At 36.8% G+C, this 24914-nt stretch overlaps 2 protein-coding genes across 3 annotated transcripts in view; one reads left to right on the forward strand and one right to left on the reverse strand.

The window, feature by feature from the left end:
- lyrm4 (LYR motif containing 4) overlaps positions 1-3123 on the reverse strand; it is an 89030-nt gene extending 85907 nt beyond the window's left edge. The window contains exon 1 of the mRNA XM_065295014.2: positions 2978-3123. Within this exon, the coding sequence (XP_065151086.2) occupies positions 2978-3063 (86 nt within the window). The 5' untranslated portion in view covers positions 3064-3123. The remainder of the gene's footprint in view (positions 1-2977) is intronic.
- Positions 3124-4075: 952 nt separating this feature from the next.
- fars2 (phenylalanyl-tRNA synthetase 2, mitochondrial) overlaps positions 4076-24914 on the forward strand; it is a 183895-nt gene continuing 163056 nt past the window's right edge. Inside the window, exon 1 of one of the 2 annotated variants that reach the window (XM_065294756.2) lies at positions 4076-4146. The gene's annotated coding sequence lies outside the window, so the exon portion shown is untranslated. Of the gene's footprint in view, positions 4147-5686; positions 5781-24914 lie in introns of those variants that run through there. The other variant, XM_073813159.1, reaches the window with a different exon arrangement.

Raw genomic sequence — 24914 nt, forward strand, 5'->3', positions numbered from 1 at the left:
TTTAAGAGATCCTGCAGTTTCCTGCTATTGCTCAAGTGGAAGAGGAGTTTACCCTAAAAACTTGACACTTGGGTTTTTTATTTTTATACAGTTTTTAATACTATATACACATTTCCTGTATTTTCTGGATGTATAATATTAAAGAGACTGAGAAACAATTTTATATGATCACTATAACATTGCAAAAACAACAAATCTAATTCTGGCATGGTGGCCTAATAATTTTACCAACGGAGATTGTCACTCACAACTTCAAATTCATTTTGAAGTGAGAGTTAATGTTTTAATTACCGCTAGAGATAATCCTATTATGCAGTATGTGGGCACCATATGCCAATTTCCTGTATGCATCTTACAGAATACCCAGACAACCTTGAATATGTGCCAAACCAGAATATTGGCCAGGACATAAACAACTTCCTATTTTAAATGTGATGAATGACCTGCAAGTAGAGTATTATCCACATCTTCTTGACAAAACTGTATACATGTGTCAACACTACAATTCTCAACCTGGGAATTTAAACCAATTATCTAAAGCAAGCTTTGTGTCTCCCCCCTTAAAAAGTATAAACATACAAGGATAGAAGACATTTGTACTAGTTATTTTTAAATGAAATAACTCATAATATGTAAATGCTGTAAAAGTTCCTCCCCAGTGCAAAAAGACTAATCATTAAAGGGTAACTAAACCCCTGGTCAAAGCCTGACTCCACCCACTGGCAATATTTGAAAAATGCAAGAAAAGTGGGCAGATCCCAACGAAGATAGAGGGGACGAACTAAGCTCGTATCAAGTGTGTGGTGAGATCGTAACAAGGGCGTGGTGAGCTTGAACCTGCTTACGTCACCAGTCATTTTTTGGACCCAACATCCAATGGGAAAATTCAACTGCAGTAGCCACCGTTCAACCTGAAGAGGGCAGCAATCAGACGTTTTTACACCATATATTATTGAAACACTTTATATCCAAATGTCAAAAAAATTACTAAAATCAATGAACAGCACTAATAAAGCATCATTCTTACAGATCATTAACTAAAAAAAGTTGGTTTACGGTTTAGTTACTCTTTAAAACTACAGGGGTCAGTGGGACGGAGAACAATGAATGAGTAGCACTAAAATACTAAATTTTTTGTGCAAGAAACCTTGATATAAACATAAAGAAACATTATAACGGGAGTGAAGAAAGAAAAAAAAAAGATCTGCATTCATTCATTTAACAAATGCTTGTTTCCAAAGTTACCTACTTATGAAGGAGTGTATAATTTTTTTTGTACATTTTTACGGCCTGTGCAGCTCAGTCATAGAGCATTGCGTTAGCAGCGCAAAAGGTCATGGGTTCGAACCCAGGAAAGACACATACTGATAAAACTATATACCTTGTCACGCACTGTAAGTCTCTTTGGAAAAAAGCAGCTGCCAAATGCATAAATGTAAGGTATTAGGGTGGTCTTTTTTTCAACTTTTAAAAGTTCACCAACATGTTTGAATAAATAAATAAATAAACTGGGCAACATTTTTTCAATATTAATAAATAGTTAGAGTTTGCTTAAGTTTAACACATACGTGTATTATGTGATCCTTTATGCTAGCATGTATAATTGTTTAATAATACACAGTGAGGAAAATAAGTATTTAAAAACCTTGCTATTTTGCAAGTTCTCCCACTTAGAAATTATTGAGGGGTCTGAAATTGTCATCGTAGGTGCATGTCCACTGTGAGAGACATAATCTAAAAAAAAATCCAGAAATCACAATGTATGATTTTTTTTAACTATTTATTTGTATGCTACAGCTGCAAATAAGTATTTGAACACCTGTCTATCAGCTAGAATTCTGACCCTAAAAGACCTGTTAGTCTGCCTTTAAAATGTCCAACTCCACTCCATTTATTATCCTACATTAGATGCACCTGTTAGCTGCATAAAGACACCTGTTCACCCCATACAATCAGTAAGAATCCAATTACTAACATGCCCAAGACCAAAGATCTGTCCAAAGACACAAGAGACAAAATTGTACACCTCCACAAGGCTGGAAAGGGCTACAGGGAAATTGCCAAGCAGCTTGGTGAAAAAAGGTCCACTGTTGGAGCAATCATTAGAAAATGGAAGAAGCTAAACATGACTGTCAATCTCCCTCAGACTCGGGGTTCATGCAAGATCTCACCTCGTGGGGTCTCAATGATCCTAAGAAAGGTGAGAAATCAGCCCAGAACTACACGGGAGGAGCTGGTCAATGACCTGAAAAGAGCTGGGACCACCGATTACAAGGTTACTGTTGGTAATACACTAAGACGAAGACTGAAGCAGCCAATTAAGGTCTTACTAGACATACTAGAAACTTTAAGGCAGGTATACCAAGGCAAGCAGGAGCTAAACTCTGCATGACACCAAATCCCTGCAACACATTTATGGGGTGAGAGTTGAACATTAAAAAAAAAACCCACCCTAGTATATATTTTAGGAAACAAACCCAATCTTTGCATTCCTATCACAATGCACAACCAATTTAGCTACAGCAAATGATAATGCATGGTATAATCTCTTTTAATTGATGCTGTGCTTAACACACAGTCACAGGTTTGTAAAGCAAAATTATTTGTTTTATAAATAACTATAAATCTATGGATAGTTGTACATGGAACACATTTTGTTTTTGTAAGTTAATATTAACAACAGTGCAATATTCCATATAAACCTAGCATCAACAACCATCATATTAACTATTACACAAACTGGATGTTTAAAATCTAGATTTAAATACCATAAAACTTTTAATTGAACTTACATCATATTTGTAAATCAAAAATAAATACATAATACACATAAATATTAAAATAAACACTGTTACACACTGAAGCTTTTACAGTCACTACTCAAAACCATCATATAGCAGCAATATAAAAAAGCGGAAACTTTTGTATATCTGCCCTTGTGTTTTTGATATATAAATGTATGTATTGCTATAAATACCTGTAGTTGTATGAGGGAAATTTCTTGCTCTCCTTCAGCAACAGTCTGTAGAGTGACAGCACCTGCGTTCTGCGGGACGCCGCCATGATGAAAACAAAGCTGTCAGTTCAGCGCGAGGACCCCAAAAAAGCGTGTCCACGAGAAGCGCCTGGGCAAAAACGCAAGTTTTTACTCTTAAAACTCAAATTTCGAGTTCATTTCAAGATTAATTTTTTAAGAGTTTTTATGAAACAAGAGCCGTCCCTAAATCTGTACACACTGTGTTTTCTATGTAATCTATGCTGTGGTCTGTTTTGTTTATATTGATCAGGCACATCAGTTGTCGCCTTAATAACAGCACGCGAGTCCAAACAGAGGTGAGTGAATGGGTTGTTAAGTAGCTGTCATGTGTTCATTTGCACGTATTTATATTGTATTTGTAAATTATAAGATGATAATTGATGTTCGGATGATCACATATCCTGTCTATTTGAAGCACGGATCTAAATAACTCGACTTTGTATTTAATAATTCTGTCTGAGTATTGCAAGCTAGCTTTAGCCAACTTTCAGTTTTATGTAATTTTCCAAGATGTATCTGCTGTTGATTCCATCCCATAAAGAGTATATTAAGTGATTGTAAATTATTTTGGTCAGTATCCTTTAATATTGATTGTAAAAGTATATGCCTTAGTGAACATGTGATTGAGTCGGACAGTGTGACAAACAAATAAAAATAGTAAGATCAAAAAAACATGTGTTGCTATCTATTTAGTTTTAGTTTCCAACACCAAACTAGTAAGGTGCTGTTCAGAGTACCTATAGTTAATTGTATTTAACGTTAGGCTTTAATAAGTGTTTCTATTAACATTCCTGGTGTAGTGAGTTTCTGTTAATTTTTTATTTATTTATAATTTAACAAAAACTTAATAATACGTTTAGTTTGTATACTAAATATGATAATATACATACTCTATAAACAATTTATATATATATATATATATATATATATATATATATATAAACTATATTACAAATAATAGCAAATAAGCCCCATTTTCCCATTTCATTGTTGCTGCAGACAATAAAAATAATGTTAAGGTCATGTACTTTCAGGGTTTATCGATCCGTCTCTTTTCTGTGTTGCTTAAGCTTATTGGATATGTTGGAGCCTGTCCCAGATATACTGAGGTAGGGAAACATCATGGGCAGGTGGCCAGTCCACATGAATCAGGGTTTAGCTTTTTGGTCTTTTGTTTTTTGTGTTTTTAAGGCTAAGAATGATATTAATGCATAGGTTTAGAAACCCTGGTCAGCCTGTGTTTAATTAAAGAAGGCTAACGTGTCTCATTCCCTTCTGAATGCTTTTCCTAGTATCCTGATTATGAAGGTGGTGTTGATATAACTGTATTGTACATTATGACTGTTTTAAACCAAAGTATCATAAATGCAGGTTCAGACAGACCCGCAATTTATTATCCAAAGTGTATATTCAAATTGTAGATGCCTCCTGTGTCAGCGTGGGTTTACTCTGGGTACTCCGGTTTCCTCCCACAGGCCAAAAACATGCAAATTGGAGATGCCAAATTGTCCCTCCTCCAACCTGTGTCTGGATTAACTTTTCTGAATAAAACTCTTATATGAATTAACCAGTTCTCGCCATGAATATAGTCATAGATGTTGGAATGGCGTGAAGAATAAATAAAGAAAGAAGAAATTGTAGATGATTGCCTTTAACGTCCTTAACATCTTAAATTTCATCAAATAACACTGATACTTTAAGTCTTGGTTAACAGGCAGCTACTTCCTGTTTACATCTGAGTGTTTTAGCACTTTGTTCACCTCAAGCTGCTAAATCGAAATTTGGCTATAAATATTAGGCTGGCAGAATGTCCTTGTTGACCTCCAAATCTCAGATCCTCTATTATTATGCACTTTGCTTTTGAAATGCCAGATAAAAAAAATATGGTGCACTGTTTTGCATTTGTGTGAAGAGTGGATGTTTGAAGATTAATATTCTAAAATTAAAGTGTGATTAAAGTTACGTCCGAAGTGAATCTGACTGCGATGTGTTAAAGTTGTGAGTCACTGCTGATGATGGCAGCAAACGTATTCGGTGACTTACTGTGTTTTATCACTACCGTTAGTCATTTTAACAGTATGTAATATGTTTGTTTTGAACTGTAAAGTTCAGTTAAATTAGGAAAATGATGACTGCTGGAAAGTGTGGATCTTCTTGGATGTATAGTCCGAGATGTCGTGGGCTGTATTATGCGTTTCAAGGTGTATGCTTTATAGACAATATGCTACATATGTCTCCTATTGTGTTTCAAAGGAAAAGTTAATTGATGCTTCTTGATGGTTAATACTGGATGTACTCAAAATATCTGTTTTGGGTGTAAATTGTCCTTTTTAAATAGGTAAGGTTTGGTTAACTGTGTGATTGTTGATTGATTTGTTCAAGGCTACACAGCACAACACTTCCAATGTCTCCATATTGCCAGTCTTCATTCACATCTTGGCATCTTGTTTTCTGTGTGAATTTCCACTGATGACTTACTGCAGATCTCAAACATCATCAGCTTTATAAAAAGTCTATGTCTCATTGTTTCTCTTGCATTTTTCATCTTTATTGAGTGAATAATGTATCAATAATTGACCCCTGTAGATATGTTGCTTTCATAACACCTAATACTGTAGCTAGGAAGGATATGTTGTGCTCAGCAGGGTTACAAGGTGAAAATGAGGTTGGATTTAAAGGGGGGTTTCTTCTCACCACCAGCTGGAGAAGGTCACAGACGTGTCCTGTTTGCAGATGGCACAATGTTTGAGCAGAAAGGTCACCAGCAAGTGGTGGGTCAAAGCAACAGGCTGTGAAATCATGTCAGCGATTGAGCCCATTTAGCAGAGAGGAAAATAATGACCGCTGTCCATGTGTTATTTTGGGCTAGATTGTCTGTCTTTTTTATGCAGTGTCATATTAATAGTAACAAAGCCAACATAGTAAAAATGCCTGATGGGTCACACATTTTTAAATGATCTCAATATATGAAGTATGTTTTGTATGTCTTCTCTATATCATTTAGGCAAAATTTGTTTGTTTAGACAGTTTATATTAAAATATCAAAATTTTAAACTTAGCAACAATAAATGAAATATTTAGAATGTAAGATTTAGCCAAAATGGATGATAACAAATGGCATATATTGAAAAATAACCCAAATTCTTGAGTATGTGTACTGTCGAACTGAACTGTTTTAGATGGAATGTGTAGGCACGATAAGCAAGAAATCTTATGTAGGTGTTAACTATTTTAGTTTACAGGCATTAAAACTGCTTTACTGAAAACTAAAATACATTTAAATACATGCATACATGTCTACATTCATTCATAAGCAGGCTGACTAGGAAGTCTGTGCCCACTAGAAATTCCCAGGCTCTTAAATTATGATTTATGAATTATTTTGGTACATTTTATTATGCTTTCAGTAGGGGTGAAGTATATAGTTTTTTTTGTTATAACCCTAACCTTAAAAAAAGTGGTGGTAAATAGCACTAAAAGTGGTTCACAGGCTTGTAATCATGGGGAAAACATTTTTAGCGCTACTTATGTAGAAAGTTGTACCTGTGTAGCTCAGGTGAAGAATCATATTGTACTACTGTATGTTGAATCATAAGTGGTGTTATAGTCATGCTTTAGCACCACTTATGGTTCTACAGAGGTGCTATATAAGTGCTATCTAGCGCTAAAAGTCGCTCCCCTATGATTATGAGCTTTTAGTATTATTATTTAGCACCATTTTAAAAAAGTGTATCATTAAGGGCTGCATGATTATAAAATCTTAATTGTTAATATTGTAATTGCGTCTTCTTTCACGATTAATAGATTTAAAATTTTAACATACATTTTTACAATTAAAATGTTTGAAAGCGTTTTATAACTTTCTGTAAAGCAGCTGCATGGTAAATTTTAAACATCTAAAACTTAATAATATAATGTAAATAACAAACAATTTTGGGAGTTATGTTATTAGTAAAAATTTAAACGAATAAAGGACATTGAGCACAAATGGACAGCTCTAATTGAGACTTTTGGCAATTATAAAATAGTTTTATCCGTAATTGTAATCCCAATTAGATTAAATGTGCAACCCTAATGCCAGTATTTTTGCCCAGTGGAATGCAAGATAAGGACAATACTGTCTATATCAGTACAGTCTGATTTTTCTCCTTTGCATTAGAAGCTCTGCCAGGCTTTGACTTGCATGTAAACATTTATACCACTTCGTAGAAAATACTTAGATGTGTTTTGTGTACCGCTATTCATCACAAAATTGGTACTTTTGAATTTTATCAATTTTTAAATATTTATGAATTATTATTATTATTATTGCTGTTTTATTACATTTGTTTAGGTTAATTGGTCAAATGTAGGCTGTAGGGCTGCCTAATGATTAGTCACGACTAGGGCTGCAACTAACGATTATTTTAATAATCGAGTAATCTGACAATTATTTTTTCAAATAACCAATGATTTGTATAAAAAAATGCATTCATTTCTAACCCTTTATTTAAAAACCGGAATGAAATCTTCAGTAAGTGCACAAACATGTTGTTCCTTGAACATTTCCGAGCTGTTAAAGTAATAAAAATAAAATAAAAATGGACTAACACAAAAAACATACACATGTATGATTTATATCTGCCAAATATATAGACTTTTTAAAATAAACTACACCTGCGGTGCCAGAACAATAAATAATTTATTTAAAAAAAGAACAATACAAATCCGAAGCAAAATTATCTGCTAATGGGGTAAGAAAAATAATCTTAATAAAATAATCTCAAACAGAAACAAGATTATTTTTATTACCCCATTGGCAGATAATTTAGCTTGTTTTGAGCAAACAATCACTTAATTTTGAGGTGTTTTTATTTTTCAATGAAAAACTGGTGCTTCTAATGACAGCTGGACAGCTGTCACATAAGTTTGCAATGCAGATCAAGATGCATTTACTAAACAAAAATAAATAAATAAATAATCGCATGAGAAGTTTTGTCTTGTTTTCTGAAAACAAAAAATAAAAACAGCTCAAAATTAAATGATTGTTTGCTCAAAACAAGCAAAATTATCTGCCAATGGTGTGATAAAAATAATCTTTCTGTTTGAGAATATATCTCAAGATTATTTTTCTTAGCCCCATTGGCAGATAATTTTGCTTCTGATTTGTATTGTTCTTTATTTTTTTATGAATGATTTATTGTTCTGGCAACTCGGGTGCACATTATTTAAAAAATGAGTAAGTTTTTTTGTGTTAGTACATTTATTTTATTATTATTATTTGAACAGCTCAGGGATATTCAAGGAACAGCATGTTTGTGCACTTTCTGAAGATTGTAGTTCTGTTTTGAATAAAGGGTCGGAAATGAATGCTTTTTATTATCCGATTAATCGGAAAATAATCGGCAGATTAATCGATTATTAAAATAATACTTAGTTGCAGCCCTAGTCGCGACTAATTGTTAGGCAGCTCTAATAGGCTGCACCGTGCAGTTTATCTTCATTTACTCACTACATAATTGTTGTCGTTGTCGAAGTTGAGAAGTTTTGTGATAGCAGCATCCGGCTGCAGGTGTAATACTAGAATTTACATGCATGCATTCATCCAAAGCATTTATGCTATGCATACCTTGGGATCAGTTTTTGTTTTCCTTTGTTTGTAATATGAACCTGTTCCTCAATGCTTTTTTCATTGCAAACTTTGTGAAGATCCCATAGAGCGCTTGTTGTTAGTATCCTTTGTTCTTCCCTTTTTATTTCAGTCTCATCATTCTTCCCTTGGACCAGAATGTTGTCTTGACTAAGAAAAGACTAAGAACGACAATGTTTTTCTACCTGACGAGAAACACAAATTCTCCATAGCTTATGACGCCCTTCGGTTCATTTTCATGTGCATACGTCTTCCTTTATTCCAAAGCCGCTGAGTTGTGTTTTGTGGGGTTTTCATTAGATCTTGATTTTCTCCATTTCTTCAACTGCTATTGCAGAACCCTGCTTAGCTCTCAGAGGTGTTGTTAATTTTATGGATAATATTCATTTTAACTTGCAAAGGTGCTGTGACCATTTTTTTCGGAATACAACACATAAATGTCCCTACTACCTGATGGATATCTCTGAAGAGAAATAGCACCTGTATTTGTGACAACATATAAAGTTCAAAAGGAGAAGTCCCCCATGCTTTTTTAGCTATTAAAAAACACAAATCACTTTTGTGTTCAGGTTTGCTATCATGACTTTTAAAGGAAGAGCTATGGAAAGAATAGTTAAGCGTTCAGTTAGCAAAATGGAAATTTTTAATCCCCCAAAGTTTTGTCTGTCCACACATTAAGGATTAAAATAAATCCAAATTTCCAAAACTTTATGTTCTTTATCCATGCTATTAATTCTAAAGTTCATGCATAATATAGTAATAAAGATGTCAAGTGCAGACAAAGAAAGTACTAGGAAAGAATTAATGTCATCCTTTGGGACGGAAGAAAAGAGGACAGAAAATATAGGGTAATAATTATTGCTGCTAACTTAAACAGCGAACTGCTCTCTCTCTTCATATGCATTTGGATCATCCTTAATAGTTTTTCATGATCAATGCAATGAGTTACTGTTTTCTTTCAATATATGCGAAGGATCAATGACTTTTGAGAGCGATTTACAATCAATGCATGCTTGTAATTGCAGTCTCTAGCGTGTTGTGGCTTTTATGATGTGATAACACTTAAAGGGACACTCCACTTTTTTTGAAAATATGCTAATTTTCCAGCTCCTCTAGAGTTAGACATTTCATTTTTACCGTTTTGGAATCCATTCAGCTGATCACGGGTCTTGTGGTACCACTTTTAGCATAGCTTAGCACAATCCATTGAATCTGATTAGACCATTAGCATCGCGCTAAAAAATAACCACATTTTTGATATTTTTCCTATTTAAACTTGACTCTTCTGTAGTTATATCATGTACTAAGACCAAAGGAAAATAAAAGTTTCGATTTTCTACTCCGATATGGCTAGGAACTATACTCTCATTTTGGCGTAATAATCAAAGACTTTGCTGCCGTAACATGGCTGCAGCAGCAATAAAAAAACATGACTGCAGCAGGCGTAGTGATATTACACAGCGCCTGAAAATAGTCCCCTGCTATTGAAAGTAACCAAGGGGACTATTTGCAGGTGCTGCATAATATCATTAAACCTGCTGCAGCCATGTTACGGCAGCAAAGTCCTTGATTATTACGCCAGAACGAAAAAAATATTCCTAGCAATATCTGCCTCGAAAATCTAAACTTTAAAGTTTCCTTTGGTCTTAGTACACAATGTAACTACAGAAGAGTCAAGTTTTAAATTGGAAAAAATATCAAAAATTTGGTTATTTTTGAGCACGATGCTAATGGTTTAATCAGATTCAATGGATTGTGCTAAGCTATGCGAAAAGTGCTACCACAAGATCCGAGATCAGCTGAATGGATTCCAAAACGGTAAAATTAAAATATTTTCAAAAAAAGTGTAGTGTCCCTTTAAGATCTGTTGGGATTTGTGTCATTGGTTGTATTCATTAGCCATTTTATTCCTGTTGGATTTATAGGGCAATTCAGCCAAGTAGGAAACTGGCAGTGACAATGACATGTTTTTTCAGGCTTACTGTATACGTCTCCAGGCTCTTGTCACATGAGGACATATAAAACATCTTACTTGAACAACAGTTTGACATTTCAGACACTAATGTATCTGAGACTGTACAAAGAGCATTAATATTTAATGAGGTCATTTTTGATTGGCTGTCTGTTGCTAAATAACAGTTTGTTACAATCTAACACTGCAGTGCAGCATTTTGCGTTGTATGTATTTGGCACTGCAAAAGCAAAAAACAAAGCCAAGCTTTAAAAAAAAAGACAAACCTGGGTTAAGTGCAGTTCAAATCATATCCAATTGACCTTCAGGCCTTTCTGCAAATTTTAAAATGCAGTCAGACAGTACTGCTTTGACCTTCGTCCAGCTGTTTTTTGCTTTTCATTTACATAAAATTAAATATTTTTGAACTTTTATGCTCTCGCCATTTTCTCCAATGTCAATCCCTGCGCAAGCTCCCTTGAATGAATGTTAACAGCTGCTCACCTCTATGCCAGTCAACACTTGCTGTCAGACATGGTGCATTGCTGCATGATTTTCCTTTCTAACTTTTCTTCTCATACTGGCTGATGCTAAATTTCCTCATCATGCAATGCACACAAGTTTGAGTAATGCAGGGAGCATGCATGGGAATCAACACCGTCGCACAACCTGCTGCGTCTGCACTGCATAAACTCACCACCCACTCGCTCCTGTTAGTGACTGAACCCAGAATGCACTTAGTCAGCCTACATTACTCTGCAACCCACCAGCTCGATGACAACGCTAGATAGAGAGTCTGAGGTCTTTGCTAGCCTAGCGCAGACGTCCGCCTGCTAAACCAGTCAACGGGGTTCTGTCCTCGATGCGGGCAGCTGCTCGCAGTCGCTGCTTGAGCGCGTGTGTGATCGAGGGCCTGAAGAGGAGCCGTGAAGTTGCTCGGCCACTCGAAAAGCAGTCAGGCTTAAGTGGCTTTCATTGATTTCTAGGGCTGGACCAGAAAATTCGAATATTCGAATATTCGTTCGGTGGGTTGACATTCGATTTTCAGTTTTGAGATTCGAATATATATATATATATATATAAATATTTTTCAGCGTTAATGCAGAGCTTTTGCCAAGCAGGAAGTGCGCTTCACACTCCCGCTCTGTAGGTGGCGCAGAGAGACCAACATCCATAGCCAACAGCCATCAAACTCCACCAGTAGAAGAAGAGATCGCCTCGAACGGAAAGCGCGCTTCCTGCTTTGGCATTCACGCTAATAGTGTTGTAAATAACGTTCAGTTTCTTGCAAAAACTGATTGATTTGCTTCACAAGACGTCAATATGTCACACGGAGATTTGGGGGATTACTTTGTATTGGATATATATGCTTTAGCTCTTAAAGTGTGCGGATCGGTTGACTTGCACGACGGAGCACTGGGGTTTCGGCAAAATATCTTCTTTATTGTTCTGCTGATGAAAAAAACATATTGATGGTGTAAGTGTTATAATAAATAAACTTGATTTTGAAAGTATGCTACCGTTTTATTACAGTTTGTTGAACTTCGTTCATTTATTTTCGTTGTTTTATTTAAATAGCCTACCCTACGTTGTCAGTAATTACTGTGCTGCTAATTTCTGATACGGGAATGTTTGTTTGTTAGACAAATGTTGTTAGAAAATAGGCTACCTTATTAAAAGTATTGGTCTTGTGTTTTGTTTCACTAATGCTGTTCTCGCATGACGCATGACAGGCACGCCGCTTCCGGCTTGCGCTGTTCTGTAGTATTTATTAATTCTAAAAGTGTCACATGTCCATATTGCACGAAAAAAATGCACTACACTCCCTTGAGTTCGCAGCAACACATCCGCCACATAATAAAACTGTGGATAGACAGACACACACACACACACAGATTCCTGCCTTTATTAAAGAGAAAAAATATGTTCAGCCCCTCCTTCCGAAGCTTCGAATATTCGATTTTATTTCTACTAGAGCTTCGAAGCTCAAAAAATGGTATTCGGAACAACCCTATTGATTTCCAATGAGATGTTTGTTAGAAGTGGGAATGATTTATCCTGTGGTTTGTGAAGAAGATTATGACCTCAACAAGATTTGGGCTTGATGATCTTTAAAGGGTTAGTTAACGTGAAATTTACTCACTGTCAGACCAGTCAAGATGTTCTTGGGTGCGTTTTCATTGAGGGTTCAAAAAGCAGCAGGAATAGTTTCCCAAAAATATTGCACTGGGTTAAAAAGAGACACGTCCACCCCCTGTTGTAATTTAACCTATGCTGGGTTGTTTTAACCCATTGTTGGGTCAAATATAAAAATTTCTATAAAAAACTGCTGGGCTCGTCCCATTTTGACCCAATGCTGGGTTGAAAATAATCCAGCATTTTTTAGAGTTTAGAGCAAGGGTCCCTGAAATGATGATCTGTGTCCCTTGTATCTGAATCATTTAAAACAGGTCAATGCTGTGAATAGATCCATTCCTGCTAAACAGGTTTTCCAATTCTTCAGTGTTTGTTCTAGTCTGGTAGGCCCATGTGACATTTGGTCTTACTGTGAACATTATATTGATTTTATTGTGGTGTTGATATTTATTATGCCACAATGTGTTTCACTTTAGTAACCTCAAGGGACTTGTGTCAGAGTTGAGAAATGTTACAGCTGTTAAAAGTTCATTTATGACAAGACCCGCTAAGATGCTTTCATTTATGACAAGACCTGCTTTTGTCAGGTCCATGATGACATTGGTCTGCTTTGAAAGATTGATAGAGGAGAAATGCAATCAATTTACGTATGTTTAGGGTATAGATGGATGGCTACCTAGATTTATATACTTGCTAAAGTGAAAAGTTTTTAAACTGCAATTTTAATCTTTCTTGCCATCTGTTTAAAACATAAAATTGCAGATTACTTGCATAGTCATTTTCTTGAGATGGTATGAGGTATATCAGTGGGTTATTGTGATCACATCTGAGCTGAATCTGTCATTTAACATTATTGTGACTGTAGGAAGTACATCCTAGATCCAAAAAAAGTTATCTGAACAATTATCTGCCGCTTTTGTTCTACAAAAAGGTTTTGTAATCAAGATTCATATTCTGTCATTTTATACTCTCATTTTTCAGTTCCAATGCCTCCAATAAGACTCGCAGCAGTGCTGGCAGTATGACCTGTTTAGCTTTTTGAATGACCTAAAGTGATGTCGCTATTGCAGCAGAAAAAGACATGCATAGAAGAGTAAAGTCCAGTTTATACTTCTAAAGCCCGGAATACACTGCAAGATCATTACCTTATCACACTGTGCGACATGTATCGTTTAAACTCGGGTACGAGAGGCATGTAGACTGTGCGATGATGACACGGAAGCTTTGGCGGCAGCGTCACAAGTTGCGCAACGTCACCAGCATCAGAGCCGTAGAAAAACAGAGTTGTGCCACCGGAAGTCCAGAAGCTCGCCCGTCACGTGATTCACGGAGATTTCAGTTAGTTCCTAGAAGCCCATAGTGAGCCATTGAAATACATTGAGTTAGAGGCAAAGAACTGTGATTTTTCTTAATTTATAGTCAAGAAACGTATTTTTTTTTACAATATTTATATATCACATCAAAATGTGAAGGTAGTATTGTTATGTAGTTATATAAACAATGTTTTTTGACAAATTAAATTCACCAATATAGGAAGATTTGTATGGTCATCTGCTGGTGTGTCCCTTGTTAACATGTTTTACGCTGCCTTTAGTAACTTTAAAGCTTTAAAATGCATCACACTGTGTACTAATGTAAATTTATGCCTGTTAATAATATACAAAGTGAATGTGCTGTGTATGTAACTCATACTGGTTTAATTTATTAATATACAAAGCACAACATAAAAAAAGACTTACAAAGCACTTTGTTTAATTTATTATAAATTATAATAATATTTCTGGCTTAGTGTAGTTTTCTTTTTGTTGTTAATATAAACATCTGATGGGAAATAACATAATCATCACTTTAAATGATTACTAATCTCTTAACTATGTAAGTATATATTTGACAAGTTATTAATAAATACATTTATTTTATTTTATTTATTAACCAGCAAAACCACAGTGTCAAAAACACTCCACCCATACGTTTGATGCATAAATATGCACTTTATACCAGCATCACTTTATTTAATAGCCTCTCTAATTACACAATAATGGATGAATCTGCATTAAGAAAACAAAATTTACCAATAAAAGGCTGTTCGTGGTTTGTTGTGTTTTGCTAAAGTTATCCACAGCTTGTCCTAGCCTGACCCGTTTTCTACTAACACCCCCTAAATGTACTTATTAAATGAGAAATAATGCACTACAAACACACTGATGCATAAAGTCATTCGATTCACATGTATTGCTAACATACAATCTTATTTGTAAAGCGTATTGAGTCTTAAATCTTGTATTAAGTTCAACACATTCAATCTTTCTAATGCAACTCTATGGAGCTGACTGTGACTTCCGGGAACTCTGGAGAGACTCCGTGGTCCGCCATTGCTGTAAAAAAACCGTTCCATTGGAGTCAACGGACTTGACGTAACTCTCTCCTTCTATGGCTCTGACCAGCATGCGCTCGTGGTAAACAAATACCGGCGCGCAGGTTGTAGCAGCAAACACACTGTGCGGTGATCATGCCGAATTTCTGACACTGTCAGAAAACTATCGTAGGCTATCTTTGGACGCAAGACCGGGAAAACGGCAGTCTTTAAACCTCTCTCATTGTACGACATAGGACCACCGATGAAGAGCCACGATCACAGAAATCGCGACGATTGTTTCACGTTGGCAATCTTTCGTCTGGGACAGCCAATTACCGTGCAGTGTATCCCGGGCTTTAGTCATGCAAGACTATTTTTTTTCTATCTACTTGAATGTGGAAAGACTGATATCTTTAAAGGGATAGTTCGGCCAAAAATGATATTTAACCCATGATTTACTCACCCCCAAGCTGTCCGAGATGCATATGTCCATCGTTTTTCAGACAAACACATTTTCAGATATTTTAGAAAATGTTTTAGATCTTTCAGTTAATTAAATGTGAAGTTACGGGGTCCACGTCCTTCAAGTCCAAAAAATGTGCATCCATCCTTCACAAATTAAATCCAAAAGGCTCCAGGATGATAAACAAAGGTCTCCTGAGGGTAATCCACACTAGACGTGATGACGTATGGTGCATACTGCAATGCTTGTTGACTGTAAGGGCTTTTAACTGTGCCTATCACAGCGTCCTGTCACATCCCATGAGCTGCGTATCATATCCAGTGGTAAAATGTTGTTATTAGTCTGTCTTCAGTCTTTTAGCACAAATTAAACTAGTTTATCTTCACTCACGCTCACGGCCCTGTGGCGGTGCATCAGTCAGACAAGTAGCTTCTGCATTTAAAACCATTAACTCCATGAACATGCAGTCGAGTGAATGAATGATCGTCCCAAAGGACTTTTCTTCAAAACGGCAACAACGAATGTGCATATCCAACTCGTCAACACTTAGAGAGACCAAAAAAGAGTGAGTGTCGTGCAAGGAGAGACAGATTTGCAAGTCAGCAAATAAGTAATGTGTGTCTGAACTGTATTTATTAGAGAAATGCTCTTATTATGTGCAAAAAAATAAGTCGACGTTAAATTTACACAATAAAGAATTCACTGTGTTAGTGAAGAACTTTACATAATGGTGGTTTTAACTCCCAGGAGCGAAATAAAATCCCCAAATTAGCCGAAAAATTGCTATGAAGAAAAAGCACAGTTATATTCACCTGAGGAGATGAGCACCAGCACCAGGAACCATTTTTGTGCTTAAAACATTTTAATCTTTTTGCAACCATTTTGCAATTTTACTTACGACATGCATTGAAATCGATTTGATTATAATCTATAGTATTATAAGACATCTTCTTGGTTGCTTTATTAAAAATCAGTGCTCTGATATGTTTCACATGAACATTTTAAACCCACACCTAAACAGTCATTATGTTGTTTGCGAGGTACAAGAGAAAAGAGTTTCTCCCAAGAGGTTAATTGTGCAGCCTGGAGCTTTATTCACTTTTTGTTGGTTTAGCAAGGCTTTAGTAAATACGTTACCCCGCGCTGCTTTGATAATGACCTCCTGTTGGAGTTGTAGCATTTGTTTAGCTGTCACCGAGACAAATTAGCTGGCTTGATAATTGTTCGAAATTGTCTGAGATGTAAAACCATAAGTGGGAGAACAAAGCCCCCCGAGAAGATCTAAACAGGTGAACCGCAAGGCCACATTCAGTCTTCACATATATATTTCTTGTTAAACTTGTTAATGTGATGCAAATGTACTTATTTTTTTGACAGCTTTTCTAGCTTTCCATATTTGCAAATTTCTTTAGGATCATTAGCCAGGGTGCACAAGCCACTGCAATATTTTTTTGGCTGAAATTACTCCTACTTTTGTATCTTTTTTTTAGCCCAAACTTTTTTTGCGTGGAAGCATTAAGTAAGAAATAATGCAAAAGCAAATTGTAAGTGGTCATAAATTTTATTAATCCTAATAGTCAATAGATTTCCCCTTACTCTTAAAGGCACAATCCATTGAATTAAATGAAAATGTAAATGCCATAAAAAAGCCTTAAAAATTTAAAAGCATGATGGGTATGTTTTGTTCCAAGTTACAATTTACATTGCGTTTACCACTTCTGATCTTGTATGTACTGTACGAATTTGCTAAGACATGTTTCAAACACATTGCGTCAAAATGCAGAAGATTTGCGTTCGAAAACGTGAACGCATTCCTCCTCTACAAAAAATCCTGTTGCTTTACCATCAGTAAAAACTGACAAAACGCCCCAAATAAAATAAGAAGAATTTTGTTATTTCCTGCCGCACCACACATCACCTGGTGGTACACGTGCTAATAAATTAGGTGGATGTTATTGCGGTGGTCCGACTGTGGGGAGTGCTCCTTCAAGACTTATGAAGTTTTGTTGCTCTGCAGGACACTCCCATCTGCTACATATAGCTCTTCCTGGCCCTGCTGGGTCCGTTGCCTCAGCCTGTGCCCATGAATAGTGCCCAGCAGCCACCTCATTGCCAGCTTGCCTTGTGATGTAACATGGGATGCGTCCCCTGCCAGCTCTCCATTCACTTCCTCTTACAATCGGTTTGCACATGGTGAGGTTTCATTGCTTAGAGTCATAGAGTGACATTTAGATGTTCTGTCTCTGTGGGCTAAAAGACTGCTTGAAGAGGCACGATATCAAGTGATTATTTATGCACTCACACGCTGAATAGGTCAAGAGGAAGATTTTTTTTCTGTGACATTATGGCAGTTGTTTGTTTTTAAAGCAAAAGATAATATTTGTCTGAAAGTGATTCATTGTAAAATGCTTTTTTATTTACCTGGAGCATGCTTGTTCATAGATGGATGTTTCTTTTATATTACTAGACTGACCAATGAGCGTAGTTTTGATGTGGTTGACTATGGCACTGAAAACTAACCTCAGATCTTATTTTTTCCATATATTGAACCTCTATTCTGATACCTGTTTGAAATTCTAGACAGAACCTGTAACTCAAAAACAAATTTCTTCTGGGTTTTATGACTACAAAGTAAAAGCTCTATGGGCTTGTTAAGTCTGACATCATGCACTGCTTGAATCACGCTAATATACACTCGTATAATAATCCAAAACTACCAGAAACATGCATTGTGTCTTCTGTTTGTGTCACCGGCGGGCACCCTGGCGCGGAGTAGAGCGAGAACTTCAGTCTATGTGCCTGGGCTCAGCCCCCTCCCAATTTAAACCCTGAGTATTATTAACTTACCTGAACATGCTTGTGCAGGTTTGATGTCGAGTTTTTGGGCAAACACAGCTAACACTGCATAATAAAGCTATTGCATTTCTTGCACTTGTAGTCAAAGTGGTTGCTTAAAAATGGTCAGGGATTTCTTTCATAAGAATAATGCCCTGTTTACTGGTGAATGCTCGAGGCTGAAAACGTAAAAATATTGTATCGGATGTGCCTTTCATTTACACGGCGACTGTGTTTTTTGGGGCTTAGAAAAGCAAAAAAGTCAAACCACCCTCCAGAGTGGAAATCTTAAACGCTCTACCATTGCGTTCCCGTCTAAAGGGTAAAAACGCTCTGCTCACGGTGGCTCTATTCGGGTACATGTTTATGTCACAGTTCAGTAAAATAACAACACACATGTCAGATTTTTCCCATACGTCGGACCTTCAAGTTGCCATAGCAGCTCTGATAAATACAAGAGTCTTTCCAGCAGTTGTACGAAATATTCACAGCTAAAGAGAAGGTGCATTAATTATCTCCAACAAATTGTTGATGCGCCAATTTGGGCGAGACCTGAAAGGAAGGTTGTATGCATGCGCGAGGACTTGGTGTTGTTTTGTGTCAGTGCTTCACATTGCCACCTAGCCGCCTGGAGTGCATACTACATCGAATATCACACACTTTTGCGTCACCATATGCACGCAGATTTCCCCCCAAAACGCTTGTATAAACGCGGAATAAAAAGTGATTCAGATCTTCAGATCGTTCCCGTGTAAACGTAGCCTTAAATTTAGAGTCTGGATCACTGGCACCTCTCTTGTCCGTGACCATGGTTCTTTATGTGAGTTTAGCGCGTTCCCCCGCCCATCAATCAATCGGTATCTGTGGCGCGCATTTTTAACCTTTCATTATTTTTAATATTTTTACTCGGTAACGGATATGATTTAAGTTGTAGCGAAGTACAATACTTTAAACAAAACATACTTACAGTAAGTCAAAGTAAAATTACAGATTTTAAAAACCACTTCAAAAAGTAGAAGTACACAAAAAAACTGCTCAATTACAGTAACGTGAGTAAATGTAATTTGTTACTTTCCATCCCTGGATATGATACAATGCTTACATGATACAATGTTGATGCAGAAAGGGTGAAGCTGATCGGTTGGTTCTTGTCACATGATCTGCGGTGCAGACGCTGCATTCTAAAAAGTTGAAATATTTTAAACTTGGATATAGTGTGTCGCACCACATGCACGTCGCAACTGCATTTTAGCCTGCAACTTGCACACACATACAACGTGAAATGTGACCGGCCCCTTAGTTTAAAGGGGACAGAGAATGAAAATAAATTTTTACCTTGTCTTAGTTGAATAACGGTAGTCTACCCGCATTCACAAACATACGAAAAGTGCCAGACATTCTTAACATCTCCGTTTCATAGAAATTCAAAGAAGTAAATTGCAGCAGTGTTCGCGAAGTTCAAGGCGAAATGGCGAGTCCCGTTCCGAGGTGTGCTCTTCTATCTGTAAAATTTTGGTCTGTCCTTGTTCTGAAGACGGCGACATTCTTTTGAGTGGCAGCAAATGCAGCCAATCAGCGTCAAGTGCTTGCACATAATATTGAGGTTGCCAGTTAAGCCCGAAGGGATGCCAAATAGGTGCAAAAGCACACGTTTACAATTCCCCACCCTAATATAGCTTTCTGAGAGAGGTTTTTAGGAAGTTTCTAAAGCAGTGTTCTTCAACCCCAGTCCTCAAGGACCCCCTTCCAGAATGTTTTAGATGTCTCCTTAATTAACACTTAATTATTTAACTCATTAGCTTGTTAGGGTGACATTCTGGAAGGAGGCTGATGAGTTGGTTCAGGGATTTTAAATAAGGAGACATCTAAAACTTTCTGGAAGAGGGTCCTCGAGGACCAGGGTTGAAGAACACTGTTCTAAGAGATTAAAGGCCCAACCAAATTGTTGTTGTTTGCATGTCACATCACAGAACAAGGATAAATACCCCGTTCAATCATTCTATGTCACCTTTAAGTTAAAGAAGTAAATATAAAGGCTTGTTCGACTTCATGCAGCGCCGCAAGAAACGACAGGCGGATGAGGTAGAGTACCGCAAGAGCGATTCAAGAAACCATAAGGAGAAGTCTAATTTCTATTCGCTCTCACAATACTTTGATGTCATCCACCTGTCAGTTTTTGCGGCGCCGCATGAAGTCGAACACACCTTAAGACTTTGTCACAGCTTAGTGAAAATAATGCCCTGCGTGATGTCATATTTCGGTTTTCTTTTTTTACAAATTGACAAAATGTAATCCTGCTCTACATGTTTTCTTATTGTATGTATAAGTGTTTTACTTTTTTCAATTGTTTCAAAAAGTTAAAATGGCTTGCGAAAAGTGCTTTTTCAAAGGTATCACAACAAACAAGGTTATTCAATATAAAGAAGAATCAGGAGTATGTGCAGATTTAAATTCTTCATCTCTTCAGTCTATAACTTAATTTAGTTTGAGTAAAGGAGGACTCAAATCTGAGGGGATTCTTATTCCAAAACAAAGCTAAATTAATGTGAGCGAGTGTTTGAATTTAAATTGATTGAGAGTGGAGAAAAGCCAGGACAAATAACCGAATCTAGGTTCTGCATCTTTATAAATGGAGGCTGCTCTCAGGACCAACGAGGTCAATTGCACGGCCGATGATGGAGGACATCGTGAGCCAAGATAAATTATCTGAAAGGAAGAAGTCATTGCAGGTTAGAATCAGGATTTTGCAGACAGAACAGAAGACTGCAATGCAGATGGACTTGATGTTTGTGTAGGCTGGCACTGCCAGCGTCTAAATGATGAGAGATATGTCTCTCAAGAGTGCCACCCTTAAAGGTTGACCATTGGGCCGAGCAACCCCAGGGATGGCCCGTCAGGGTCTTCTTATCCATGGTACATTGAGCTGTCTGTAGTCCCAGTGGCTAGAACCTGCTGACTGCACATCATCGAGACAGTCTGTGGGCAAGCTGGTGCGTTTCAGCACTGATAAAGTCAGATCAAGTTTGTTTCAGACTGGCATTGCTCTCATGGGCTCGCAGCTGAAAGCTGTGAGATCACCTCAATATGGTATGAAGATGGATGAAGTCTTACCAGCAGAAGTGAAGAGACTTGCCAGGCATAGGCAGCTGTCATCTAAAGCATCATTCTGAATGAAATGTAGTCTTAATAAGTGCTAAAATAAGCATCTCAGCACGTAATGATGGCATATTACAAAGTATACTGGCTTAGCTCACTATAGAGGGTACGCATCGACGTCGCTTTATCAAGTGAACACGCGGGAAGACGCCCCTGCCCCGAAAGAATGAGTGGCAAAACATTGAACAAAATGGCTGTGTTTCAAAAGACAACTGTCCTTTTCAAACATCTCCTCTGTTTGCCAAGAGTATATATGTATATGTAAGGGATAATGTAGAGGCAGCCGGTAGTTATCGGGAAATAAGCCCCGACAGTGTGATCAAGACCCAACGCGTTATTTCCCGATAACTACCGGCTGCCTCTACATTAACCCGCTTATTACACGGCTACTTGCCACATAAGAAAAAAAAACTGGACATGAATATGAATTTGAAACATTTTTTTGTCATATTTGTTTTAAAATAACATTTTTATCCTTCCGCGAAACTTTGCACAGATGCATAAAATGATGGTAATACCTTATTAAGATCCTCTGCTTCATACTTGTCTGTCTCCATTTTTTTCTCTTTTAGCCAGTCTTTGAGAAGTTTTAATGCCCATTCTGTATTTTTTTGTGTGTTGGCTTCGTAGCTGTCATGCTCTATTTTGTCAAGTTCAGTCTCAGTAAGCTCTCTGTGTCTTGTCGTTGTTCGTTCTTCTATCCACTGTTTAAATGTTTAGTTTTTTCCGTACATGTTAAAATTAATGTCAAAATATTCCATTCTCAATGGTGGTTGTCCAGTGTTTGTAACAAGATGGCGCCAAAACAGTAATCTTTATTGGCGCCGAGCGATTTTAATTGTACAAGTAGTACCGGCTATGCGTTATTACTTTGGAGCGGTTATTATTTGAAAAGAACGAACCTGCAAATGTCTCAACTGACCAATCAGAATCAAGCATTCCAGAGAGCCGTGTTATAAGTATATATGTGTGTGTGTGTGTGTGTGTGTGTGTGTGTGTGTGTGTGTGTGTGTGTGTGTGTGTGTGTGTGTGTGTGTGTGTGTGTGTGTGTGTGTGTGTGTGTGTGTGTGTGTGTGTGTTTGCGTGTGTGTGTGTGTGTGTGTGTGTGTGTGTGTGTGTGTGTGTATATATATATATTTTTTTTTTTTGAGATTGAAAATCTCTTTTTCAAGAGTGTCCTGGCCAAGGGAGGCAGCAGTGCAACCACACATACAGTACATGCAAATACAAAATACACAGAAACACTAAAAAATATAAGACAACTGAAACCACAACTTTTAAAAACTAATGTGCGTTATGGTTCAGTTTAATTCCACTGAGGTCTTCACTGAGCTTGTCAAGTATAATAATATTCTCTAAAATCTAAACCTCCGGTAATTTCCTTTGTTTTCAGCTGGTAGGCCTACAATAGCCAATAACACGCTTCTGGGCACAAATACCTGTCTGACTGTGTGATTTCACCCCCGCACTTCCCTTAACACACATGAAGCTCCTGGACTCCTACAGTATTTGCTTCTGTTTTCTTGGGAATTCACCATCCCGGAAAGAATCCCATTTGGAGCCAAAATACCTGTTGGCAACATGTTGTCCCATCAATCGACTGTGTATCAAGCAAGCCAGAATCTTTTAAAAGGTTATGTGAGGTCATCCAAAAACCCAAATTCTGTCATCCTTTACTGTCTGTAGTCTGTTCAAACCCACGTCTTGTCTGGAACACAATAGGAGATTTTGTGTCTAAGCTGTTTTTTTTATAAAATGTATTAATAGATTTCCATGATAGCTATATGAGGGCATATACTGTAGATATTACACGATTATTGATGTGTCATTTCAATTGAAGTGTGAATGAGCTTTGAGAATTGAGGGATTTCTTTATTATTTTTAACAAAGAAATGTGGATTAGGGATGGGATCAAGATTTTATGTGCAAACGTTTACATGGAATTCTGTTGTTTTATATTTAGACACCTGTGGATTCTGTATTTTACCATTATTACGTTTTATATCACTGTCATCTTGTCTGCTTCGACTTTAAATTCATGCTTGAACAGTAAAAAAAAAACCTTTTCCCAAACCCTTGGGACTGTTACATCACTGATACTTTGATTTTCCCTCAAGTAAAGAAAAGTGAGCTGTACTGTATAGCACCTCGGTGGATAAAGCTTTTGCTAAAGATGGTCGTTTTGACTGTTTCACAAATGAGTCGTAGACCGAGATGAAAAGAGTGATAAAAAGAGACAGCCATTCCCCACAAGCGGCCTTAAAAATTCAGCTGTTTGTCTCCGGAGACACCGAGTGGTTTAATGTAGTGTATCACCAGTGTGTTGCAACATTAGGGACTTCAATTCAATTCCATCCAAACCTGTTGCCTCAGTGTGGGTTCAGATCACATCATGAATCAGAAACAAAAAAAATTTTGTCACCTTGACTTTCTATGCAAGATCAACTGTGAAAGAATCCTAGGAGGAAAATAAAAGACAAAGTCAAGCCACAAGTGAAAATTTGTTTGGTATGTAGACTATAACACTTTCCATCAATATGATGCGTTGACCCATGAATTTTTAAAGCGCTAGACGCACAAGTCTTGTGTTTGTTTTGAGAATGATTAGATATGTTGGATATTAATAAATAATATATGAAAATATATATTACACCTATTATGCTCAATATTATCTAGCATGAAGATGATCCTGCATGAAAACTAAACAGTTTGTCAACAGTATAAAACATGCATATAAATTGTGCAACCTACAGTAATTTTTTTCTTCAGATTTCTCAAGCAAGGCAGGATAACAAGTAAATAATATTATTCCATTTTCACAATTTTAAGATGAACTCAAGCACTAAATGGACTTCTCAAATGCATCAATACAGTAATTACAATCTTAAATTTAATCCATAAAATAGTAAACCTTCAGTGAGTTCTGGCTTAGTTTTGATTAGTTTTATATTTACCTGTTGCACGATTTGGACTTTTCAGTATTTCGGGCGCTTTCCTCATAATGATTTTAGATTCATAAGGACTTCTAAAGAGCTCATTATAGTTTTGCCCTGACGACGTAGGATACACGGCGATTTTCATATATACTTCTGCATTGGCGTCCGCGACAACGTGCAAACACACATGCAGGCCGCTGGTATGCAGTATTGCTCGAACTGATTTTGCCAAGTGGTTGATGTCCTCAGGGCAACAGATTGTGTTGACCCAAGGACAAAAATTTTTTTTAAATAAAACCTAAACCCAACCCCAACCCTAACCATAACCAAACCCTAAAATCAGAGGAACATGATAAGTGAAAAACAATGGTATAGAAACAGCTTAAACTTAAAACAAACTATAAATTTATTTCTG

This window comes from Paramisgurnus dabryanus, chromosome 22 (genome assembly GCF_030506205.2).
Source record: "Paramisgurnus dabryanus chromosome 22, PD_genome_1.1, whole genome shotgun sequence".
NCBI classification, from domain to species: domain Eukaryota; kingdom Metazoa; phylum Chordata; class Actinopteri; order Cypriniformes; family Cobitidae; genus Paramisgurnus; species Paramisgurnus dabryanus.